The 11,280-nt window shown below is 38.7% G+C and overlaps 1 protein-coding gene across 3 annotated transcripts in view; it reads right to left on the bottom strand.

The window, feature by feature from the left end:
- Positions 1-233: 233 nt before the first annotated feature.
- Positions 234-11,280, bottom strand: part of Trmt11 (tRNA methyltransferase 11 homolog) — a 45,117-nt gene continuing 34,070 nt past the window's right edge. The window contains exon 10 of one of the 3 annotated variants that reach the window (XM_050138128.1): positions 234-1,577. In XM_050138128.1, coding sequence (XP_049994085.1) covers positions 1,446-1,577 — 132 coding nt within the window. In that variant the 3' untranslated portion in view covers positions 234-1,445. The remainder of the gene's footprint in view (positions 1,578-11,280) is intronic. The other 2 variants (XM_050138125.1, XM_050138127.1) reach the window with 2 other exon arrangements.

Raw genomic sequence — 11,280 nt, 5'->3', positions numbered from 1 at the left:
ACTAATAAATATGAAAATAAACCTCGTGGCTGGAAGAATTGATGTTCAGAAGATTTCAATTACTAGTAATAAAATGATTCGATTTAATTATTATGATTAATTATTAAGGACAAAGAGACTAAAATTAATGTTGTGAATTTCTAGACCTTATTTGGAGTAAGCTTTGAGACAATTCACAAAAAGAGGTTAAACTAGAAATCTCATATTGCAATTGAGTCAGCTATAAAGTTTCATACCCATCCCCCACATAACCTCAAAAACTTAAAAACAAGACGGCATATAACAGAAATACTGCCAATAAATCATCCCTGAATACTTTTAGATTTTCCCCAGAGTACCACAGATAACATCCAGAAACCCAAACAAACCAATCAGGAAAGGTTTTAGACGCCCTGAAATCCAGGACTGCACTGTAAGACAAGTAGGAGGCGGTGGAACGCTGACCTCCACCCGTAGCCTTGGTCTTCGGCAGCTCCTAAGTCATGTAAGTTAATACTGAGTTCATAAAACTCAGCAGTCACAGTCAGAGAATAATAATAATAATAATAACACAAATAAAAATAGGCTTTGGTTAGAGAGAAAGTATCCATTTACTGCCGCCCTGCTGAGGTACATTTGACCACCAAAAGCAGAAAGCTATTAGCATCTAGAATTAATGGGTACAGTGGTTTTCAAGGAAGATATTTCCAGGATGGACACAATGTAGACTCAGCAAAGTTTCCCTTCAAGAAAAACAGAGCTTCTGTTTCAAAGAGTACTAATTAGGCCTAATACCATTAGGGGTCCATCGGGGTCTTGAGCTGTTGTTGCTCCCGCTTTTAACCATCAGTTAGTTGCTAAACTGAAATTTGGGAGTAGTTAGTTAACTTGACCAACAGTTAAGTTTCAGGAATTTGAGAGCACACCACAGTGCGGGCACGGTGCAGATGCACAGGCCCTTGGAGGCATGAGGCTGGAATCTCCACAGTTCTCAGGCCTTAGCCTCCCTCCCAGTAGCATGGCCCCTGTTGTTCTGACCTGTATGGACTCATTTTCCACAAAGCTGTCCATGAGATGAGATGAGCAATACTGAGTACTACACAACTTTTAGAAATTCTCAGTAAAGTTTATTGATGGCAATGAAAAACAGCTACAACTAAAAACCAAGCCAAGCAAATTTACAAAATGAAAATATTCTAAAGGACTATTAATTGCTTACTATATACCTGGCAAATATGGCTTAAAAGTTAACAATATTTTCTCTGTAAAAATATAAACACAGACTCCATCTATATGTATCAGTCCCTGAACTTAACCAGGTTCAAAAGACACATCAAAATAGTCTCTAAAGCAAAGATCATTTGAATTATTCAATTTTGATTTATAGTTATTTATATAAAAATTTTAAACAGCACAGGTAGTTTCTATAAAACGCTATTCTTTCTTGATTGTCAACGTCATGATTTTCATTCTTGGCTGGATTTTTCTTCCTTGGCAATTCTTTTTGTCACACCACTAAAATATTTCTCACGAAAGGAATTATGACCTTGGTATGGTAGAAAATGGTCACTCAGCAAGTGTGAATACTGGTCCCGGTCCTGGCAGGAGAGAAACACAAAGATAAAGACATGTCAGTTCCTTCAGTTGCCCTTGAACCATGGCAGTCACCCACTCCAGGTGCATCTGCTTGGCTTCACAGCCGTCCCACATCTGCATCGCACTTGAGAATTCACGGCAGCGTCACTTCAGCCTCACTGGATACTCAGAACACTGAATGAAGGAGACACTTTCATTGCTCAGGGCAGAGAGAAAATTCAAAGAATATGGCCAGACTACAATTGCTTGTCATTCCTGGTTTAACACACACTGAAATCACTGGGGCTACGGAAAATACCAAAGAAGCTTCTAGTCAAGGACAAAGGGAACCGTGGCAGTACTGCGATGTCATAAGATCACACAAGGCTGCACACTACATCCACATCCATGAGTGCAACAAAGGATTCCAACACAGGAGATGCAGACACAGGGTGAAGAGGGGCTCCATAGTGCAAACGTCACAGCCAAACAAGGACTGGTACTCAGACGGATAGTCACTGGGCACCGGAAAAGTCAATCTGGGTCAGGATGACCCAGCATTCCAGTTTAGGTGAGAGAATACTGCCAGAAACTGAAACATTAGCTTCTCAATTTTACAAGTTCTGAAGCAAACCTAAAAATATAGTGTCCCATGTTTTTCTTTACATTCATATTCAATTACACATGGACTTTTGGGGATTTAGTCTAAATTTACATATCACTTTGTTGAGGGCATCTTGCTTTACTCTCTGGCACAAGAATCAGAACACCAGCATCACGTTCCTCCAGCTCTGCCTTTCTGTCCGCTATTCTCCTTACGGCTCTTATAGCCACATATGACCTCTGAAAGCAGACCATGTAACTCCACAGAATACCCTCCCCAGCAAGGACTAGGAAGACCAGAAATGCGAAATGCCGGAAGCATACCTCTCTGGCCCAGGCTTCTAATATGACCTCATCAAGAAGGGAGAACAAAAGCCACGCACGGTGGAAAACAGATCAAAGAGAAAGTGAAGACCAAAGAGAAAGTGAAGCAGATATATTATCAAGTATATTATCACTTTACAGACCAAAGAGAAAGTGAAGCAGATATATTATCAAATATATTATCACTGAACTAAAGGAGACCAATAAGACAAACTGGCGATCCAGGACAGAGAAAGTGACCAAAATGATGCATAGGCACGGATGAAAATATCACACCAGTATTTTGATCAGTATAGGCTCATAAGAAAAAAACAAAAACCTAAAAGACTACATTTTCCTCAGTGCCATATACACAAGACAGCAAAGACATATGAAAGCTAGTCTAGGATCATTAACCATTAAAATGCAAGAGCTCAGTGGACAGGGGACAGTCTCGTTCTCTTCATGTCCCAGGAAGCAGAGGAATCTGTGTTGGGTAAGTGCATGAGTCTTGGCTCAAATGTCCACTTTTAAGATCAACTATCCCCCAACTGTGAAACAGACGTTACTGGAACTCCTGGAGCCCCAAAGCCCCAAATCCCCTGAGCAGGCAAGGATCTGGGAGCAGTTAAGACTTGCTTTGAGGTAAGCCAGACAGTTCTGAGACTGTGGCTAAAATTTCCACCTATGTGGACACACCCTAACTGACAAATGTTTCTCATGGACCATCCATCATCACATACACAGAAATGCCACATAAAATGACATCACCACAACTTGAAACAAATAACAGAATCAATTTTTGTTTCCTCTTTCAAAGGCTCCTTGTCCATCTGTCGCTCGCTTCCTTTCCCGGGTCTCACACCTGAGATGATGGGCTTCAGCTCCGCAGTTCCCATGGTCTTTCACTGCTCTTCCTGCCCAGGGACAGCTGTAGGCTTTTTGTTTCGTTGTCCTTTGTTGTTGTTGTTGTTGTTGTGTTTTGTTTTTTAAACTCAGTATCATGAAGGCCAACGAGATATGTTTCTTTGAAAAAGGAAGTGGATCCTCAAGCAACAGTCTTTGATCTTCCTCCTTCATCCAAGCATGTCTGGAGTTTGACTTTTGTTTTTTCTAACAGTTCCAAACCTGTCTACAACTATCAATCACGGTGTCATTTATACATCACAGAACTTCAATCCTGTAAACTTTTCATAAACATGAAACACTGCATGCATGCATATGAAGTAAAAATAGAAAGAAAAGAAGACTGTGTGATGAAGACGGAAGGACGGCTTTGCCCAGTCCATAGCAGTAGGGCCGTAATGAGGAGACACAGAATGAACAAATAGTACATCTGATTGCACTCTTGCCGGCTGCCGCTTCTTAGCCAGTGACTAGGTGTCAGTAGGAAAACACAGAAACCAACAACAGCTCTCTGACCTCTCCCCATTCAGACAGTCAGCAAATGTAAACATTAGAAGAAATAGACAGGTTCCTTCAAAAAAGAACTACTATGGATTTGTTATCAACTGAGTCTTATCTAAAGTAATTACTTAATTTTCTGCATTCTTTTCATCTACATGTTGGAGAGGGAGAAACGGAGATTGAAAGAGCTTTAACAATCTGCCACAAGCCATACAGCTGGAACGCAGTACCGCCTGACTGCGGCCCGAGTCAGACATCAAAAGCTCATGCTTTCTTCATTATCCTTCCGTCCTTCTTTAAAGCTAGAAGTTACAGGAACACATAGAAGACTGAGTCAATTTCCCACATGGCGGATTAGTGGGTCGTTTAAAATGAGGCTTGACATTTAGAGGCCATTCCTCCTGAAAGAGCAACGTTATGGTAGCACACGCTTCAGATCTCCACTTTAACCGCTGTCCTATCAGTTCCTCTGATTCCAAACATAAGCCATCTCGGGATTCTAACACTTGCCAGAGGAGCCTCACGAGGCAGTGGTTCACTTTTATGTGTACACTACCCTCTGCTGGCGGATGCGGACAGTCCTTCTTCATGGGATTTCCTGATGTGGACTGAAACCTGTTTCCAGCTGAAAAGACTGTACACCTGACCATCAGGAACACGCTGGTTCATTTGCTGTTTTCAAGTGTTGACTGTTCAGAACACCTACAACCATACAACCCTCATATGCCCAGGGTGACCTTATTACTTAAGACAGCATTATCGTTTTATACATCATCTAATCCACAAGAATGATGCAGAAATAGGAAAACACACATGCACCTCAGAGAGTCTAAGCTGGCACGACTATCTGTGTGCAAACTAGCAAGTCATTCTGTAGAATAAGAAAGGAAAAGTTCACTTCAAGTTAATCGTGTAGGTTGTACTGTTAGTTTGGAGGCAGAGTGCACCTAGTTACAGCGCAGACTGTCCTTGAAATCTCCATCTTCCTGTCTTTGTCTCCAGAATAATCTCTGGATTATAACCATGCATCTTACACCTACAAAATTCTACTTAAAATTTTGTACAATTTAACTCCATATAAGAAGACAGCATTAAAGGAAATTTAAAGGACATTAAAAGGAAAGTATTCAGTCAGTTATAATTTTGTATATGAATTTAAGGAAGAATAAATTATCAAGTGAAGAAACAACTACATGGCCTGGAGTAACACTCAAAATTGTCATTTTCAGTAGAACTAAAGACACTCTGGATTATACAAAGAATATATTTTAATAGCACATCTCAAAAACTACGGTACACTGTTTAGGCTGAAAAGGAACTACAGATTCTTCATCAATAAGCCCATTCAGGTAAAACTATTTAACAATTTCCGCCTCCCTCAGAAGCTGGCCATTCTCTTGTGTCACCTCCTCCTTAAATAAGGGAAGGGGTTATGTTTTCTAGTTCAGCTGCTTTTTGGTTTATTTTATATGAATTAAAATGGTGTCTCCCAGTGACTTTTAAAAAGTAATGGTAAATTTTTGTTTATTATTATTTAAACAGGAAACTTCTAGCTAGCTCTAATTACCTATTCCTATTCTTTCTTAAAATGATTTAAATACTGTTCAGTATGATTGTTTTATTTTAGATGAGGCAGCCCAAATAATCACTAAACAGTTACTATTTGTTCCATAAACACTTGCATATGGTGAGGAAAAGAATCGAGTTCTGTGAGTTCACAGATCCTGATGGGAGACAGACATAAAATGTCGTACCTCTAGACACACATGTACACAGTAGTATTAAACAGTAAGATGAAACAGCAACCGTGGGAATATGAAGAGGTGAAAAGAAAGGACAGGATTGGCTTCTCTAAGGAAAAGGCATTTATCTGGGAGCTGCAGAAGAAAAGTAAACCCTATCACACAGAGGAGGAAATACTCAACACACAAGATTCAAGGAAAAGAGACTGAAAACAGAAAAGCGAGCCCACTCTGGAAGCTGAAAGGAGACTGAAGGTTAAGGCTTGTGCAAAAGATGAAGTGGCACCGACTGCACCTAGAGACAATGCCAGGAACACAACAGGGTTGGTCCAGATGTTAGATAAAAACATGTAATTTTATTCTAAACTTTTCAGAGTTATCAATACAATTTAAAAACTATACTTCTTTTATCTATTCTCTTTCTAGAAAATATTCTGGCCACTGTCCAGGAAATGAAGTAGAGGGAGAATGTGCAGAAAGAAGTAAAGGAATTGGGAGACTTTCAATACATGAGGGCAGTGACACCTTACCCTGTATGGTCCTTAGAAAAAAGAAGTGAGGTAGGGGAAGAATATAAATATACAGAGAAAAATTAGCTACTCAGTCATCCCAACCTAGATTTCTCAGAAGTCTTCCTTAACTCCAATGCCTCCACACCAACTATCCAGTCACCAATCACACCATGTCTTCCTTCTTCTCCACACCAACTATCCAATCACCAATCACACCATGTCTGCCTTCTCTTACTTCACTCAGACCCTCTACAGTCACGTTTTCCCTCTTCCGGCTCATCACTCATCTGCAGAGTGATGTCTGGAGCCTCCTCAGAGAATCACAACTTATGGCCTCACCATGCAGACTTACCTATGAACTGAAGTTAGGGCACTCTTCACGAAGCATACACTTCTGCCACGCTACCAACCAATATCCTTTGCAGGCTTGCTACCACAGGTAGGATAAACCTCAACCTGGTACGTAAGGCTCTGCACATGGGCATCTCTGGTTCTTCAGGTCGTCTCCTGCTGTTTCTCCCTCAATGCCCCACACTCCATTGAAGGAGTCCTTGCATATCCCACATCCCTTCTCATCGCTCTCCAGCTTACTTAAAATGACAGCTACCTACCAAGTGGTTACCTCTTGCCTCAAACACCATCTCCTCAGATGAATGCTTTCTTCCATGCAGCACCTCTCACACACCAATACAAACCCCAAAACCTTAAGTTGGAACAATTTTGGTGACCTTCTCCTAATGATCAGGTTTGCTAAGACTGAGCCTGGTCTACTTAACCTCAATACTTGATAAATATGGTCCCACAATGAAGGCTGATGTGAAATAAAATGGCTTCCCTCTGTGAGCATATACTGAAGTTAAGAAACGAAAATGTACAAAAATAGGAAAGGTTAATGAACGTAAAATATATTCAGTGACACAAGTTCCTCTTTTCTCACGGCACCTACTGCAGAATTCGCCTGTGCTCAAATACTGATATTATGTCTCTTCTCTCAGCAAACACTCAGTCACCAGGTACAAAGGTTGTCAACTTCCTCCTGACCCTGGACACCTGTCTTCTGTGGCTCCTGCTGACGTAACTCTACACCTCGTCTCTCTCACCACTGAGAACCCACACTGAGCAAAGACAGCATTGTGCTTCACAGTGCAGCTCACTGCTGAGCTAACTTTATAGACTCTCCAAATCATCAATTAGATATCAAAGGGCAACAATTAACTTATACATGGCTTCTTCTCTAGGCTTTGGGGAGTTCCCTATCCAGAGGATAAGCTTGCAGGATGCTAAAGTCATTTAACAGAAAACCAAACAGTTTCTATTGTAATTGTAGGTCAGCTTTAAGTTGTCTCTTAGTAAGTGACAGCTCCTGATAGTGAGAAAATGATTTCTTCTACGTCACTAGTATTAAATCACTGCCATTAGCAAAGCAACATGAGTTTATACATGGCAAATACTTGAATACAAACGACTTATAAAATTTATTCCATGATAAAGGAAAACCAGCAGTGCCGGCACCATAGCAAATGCCACCTAACTAGAGTGTTCATCTCCTGTTGTCAGCAAAGACTCCAGCTGGCGAGAAAGAGTTAAGCACTGAACACATTCTTGAAGAAGTGTGAGGAAGGAGGCAGAGAGATGGAAGAGAAAAGCAGCAGGTTGGCTTGTTTCTCGTAATCAGCAAACAGTGGAATGAAATGTGAATGACAGTACTGAATATAATGGACCTCGGTTCAGCTTCAGGGTAATTACCCATGTCCGGCTTTTGTTTAAAAAATCCTGCTCTCCTTATCAAAGCTTTCCACTGTTCTACATCTGGTACTGGACAGTAGCCATAGAAACCACTTGTGCTAAAGTTATACAACTATAAACAGCACTAGGCCATTTCCAAACCAAGGACAAGCAGGTCAAAAGTCTGGTATCTAATACCATTAAATCTGTAGTGTTATTCTTAATGGGAACATAGAAAAGGTGAAATCGGGGAGGCGGCGGTGGGGAAGAGACAGAAATCTTTAACAAATAAATAAATAAATAAATTATAAAAAAAAGAAAAGGTGAAATCTTTATCCCTACTTTATATATTCACGTTTATTCAGTTCCTTATAAAAGTAATTTCAAGATATTAAGCTGTCTAAAGTCTATGATATTACATTAAAATTTTATCTAGAGTCTCAAAATAAGTGATCATTAATAAATGAACTTTGGGCACTGAACACTCAGGACATAATTTCATCCTAAGTGCGACATGAACCCTGTGGACATTCATGCTTAGCATGATGACACAACAGTATGAGTGCTTTCCACATGAGTGTATTAAAGTTTATGCCATTATAAATGCAAATCTGAATGTCGAATATTAAAATAGCCAACATGCAATATAAAAGCTCAACATCAATTAAATATTGCATTTTAAATTCAATTAGAACTAACAAGAATCTTTATCTTCTTAAAGAACAAAGGATAAATAACATACAAAAGCATCTACCTGCAAAAATAAACACTTTCAACTTTAGTTTTGAAACAATATTGGTCCTGAGTGACTTTTTAATATTTCCACAATCAATTAAAAGAAAAACTAATAAAGACGTATCTGTGTGTAAATAAAGAGCAAAATCAGGTACAACTGTTTTGCTTATGGGCAAATTCAAAGGCAAGCAAGACATTAGCTCCTATATAGGTCAGAACATGGTTTTACCAGAAGGAAGGACATGTTTACAACAACACATTTTTCTAAATGGTCACAAATAGGGGTATATTTGGAGGACTGCACTGCTCTGTGACCTTGATCTCATAGTGACTATATAGATATGCACTTCCTAAGTATTCACTGAACTGTACATTTATGTGCTAGGAAAATGCACATAAAATCTCAGCGCTGAATTCTAGGAGTCATAGGGTGGAAAGGGGAAGCAAATCCACACTGAACTGGAAAACACCTAGGAAGCCAACTTTAAGCTGAATATCCATGAGAATAAAGAAAAAAGCTACAAAGCAGAAATTCTGTCAGTCATACAAGAGTTACCAAGGAAGCACCCAGGACTCTATACCGAGTCCCATTTCCTTCGACAACACATGCACTAGGTACCTGAATCATAAGTCAGCCACACTTATAATCCTACTACATTGTATTTTTTTAAATCTATTTTACTATTGCTGCTCTAGAAATTACAGAATCCATGTCTGCTCTGACTTTAGTGAGCTGCTTGCCTCTACACCATAAGAGTCATATCTATTAATATGTGTTGCAAGAGTCATACATATGAACTGATTATTCTTGCTGGAGTTGGTGACTCACTTTCTTATGGCTTGTCAGCTTGCTTAGCAAAATCATTTAACTGAAGAATGAAAGAAAAAATGGTGACCCTCTAAGATTTAAACCCAAGAAAAGGTAAGATTATTAACAAAAACAAATTGTCTTGGAACTGAATTCAAACAGCATGACACAAAGCATCACTACAACCATGTTGCCTTCTCAAGACTTTAAGTGCTTCATGCCAAAACAAAATGTATAGAAATATTCTGACTTCCCATGCAAAATATTTGAAAGTTTATCTTTTACTCTCTAATATATCATATTATGACAATAATGAATATTGGACAATTAGGCAAATAAGCTGAGTTTATATTCAATTATTATATTCTTATATAATGTAATTCTACTCAACTATACACAATGAGTGAATTAGCATCTACAAGTAAGCAAGCCAAAAAACATATAAGGTACATATGCTCTACTACATGATGATGATGATGTATTTATCTTTAATCAAGTATATATTGTAGAGGAGACTAGAAAGGTTGCATGCCTTTGTTTTCTTTCTTCTTAATCTCGAGGTTCTGGAGAGACGTAGCTCCGTGGTTAAAGGAATATATTATTCTTGCTGAGAACTAGAGCTCGGTTTCCAGCACCCACATTGGGTGGCTCACAACTGCCTGTAACCCCAGTTCTAAGGAATCTGATGCCCTCTTCTGGTTCCCATGGACACTTGCACATACATGGCATACAAACACAGACATACATATACTCACAGAGATGTATGCATGCATACACACATGCATTCTCATACACTTACATATAGATGAATAAAAATAAATCTCTTAAAGAAAAAAAGTCAAGAAAAACCTGTGAAGTAGCTACTCTAGGTAGTATTTCATCTGGTTCTAGTAGGTACTGGCAGAAGCCATTGAGAGCATACTGATTTTAGGTAGTTTGCACTGAATGCATAGTCCCTTGTATACACTCTGTTCTAATCTAGAGATTTCTGGAGATTAGAATTCCTTTATTTTTTGGAGATCAGTCTTTTTATTTAGTGAATTTTATATATAAACAAATGTTTCATAGAGTTATCACAACTATACACAGTACCATTAACTGTGTGTCAATGAGAAGAGGAAAAATGACCTTAGCAAAACTTATTACATCATGTCACGGCATCCTGAGAACACTGGCTAAAAACAACAGGGAAATTAGGAGTATGTTTAAAAGAGGCTAGGAATTCAATGCTTAAGAATATTTGTTGCTTATCTATTTTTGTGGTAGTTATAATGAACCCCTAGGTCATGTGTGTGATAGGCAAGAATCTTGTCCCTAAACAGCATGCACAGACCTTTAATATCACACACTACAAAGGTAGAAGATTATGTGATGTAGGAAAAGGGTCAAATTTCAAGGATAAAGACTTGTTTTTAAGTCTGCTGTTCACTTAGTCATCAGTGTACTATAGGAAGGCTCTTTATCTCTGAAATGGTGACATAAACTCAAAAGTGTTTACAGACAAGCACCAAGAAAACAGGGCACTTAATTCACTTAGTCTGTAGAATATATCAATGAAGGATAATAACAATTCATTTAGTTTCTAGAATATATCAATGAAGGATAATGACAACAAAAATGAGGTTCTTCTCATCGGGTATCTTCATAATATTGACATGGTTATCAATAGCTTCTTCACAATTCTAACAAAATAAACAAGTCTAAAACTATAGCCAACGATGTAAAGATATAAATATTCATATTCATTAGACTAATTTCTATGACTTATTTCTACATTTTAAATGGTGGGAGAATACTTTCAACAACATATCAAGTAAGCCTAACTTTAAACTGGTTAGACCAAACAACTGTCAAGTCAAAAGCAAAAGAACATGAAGTGTAAAATTTAAAA

This window comes from Alexandromys fortis, unplaced genomic scaffold, assembly GCF_014885135.2.
Source record: "Alexandromys fortis isolate MF-2015 unplaced genomic scaffold, M_Fortis_MF-2015_v1.1 scaffold_14, whole genome shotgun sequence".
Taxonomy (NCBI): Eukaryota; Metazoa; Chordata; class Mammalia; order Rodentia; family Cricetidae; genus Alexandromys; species Alexandromys fortis.
This window is presented reverse-complemented; position numbering and strand designations above follow the sequence as displayed.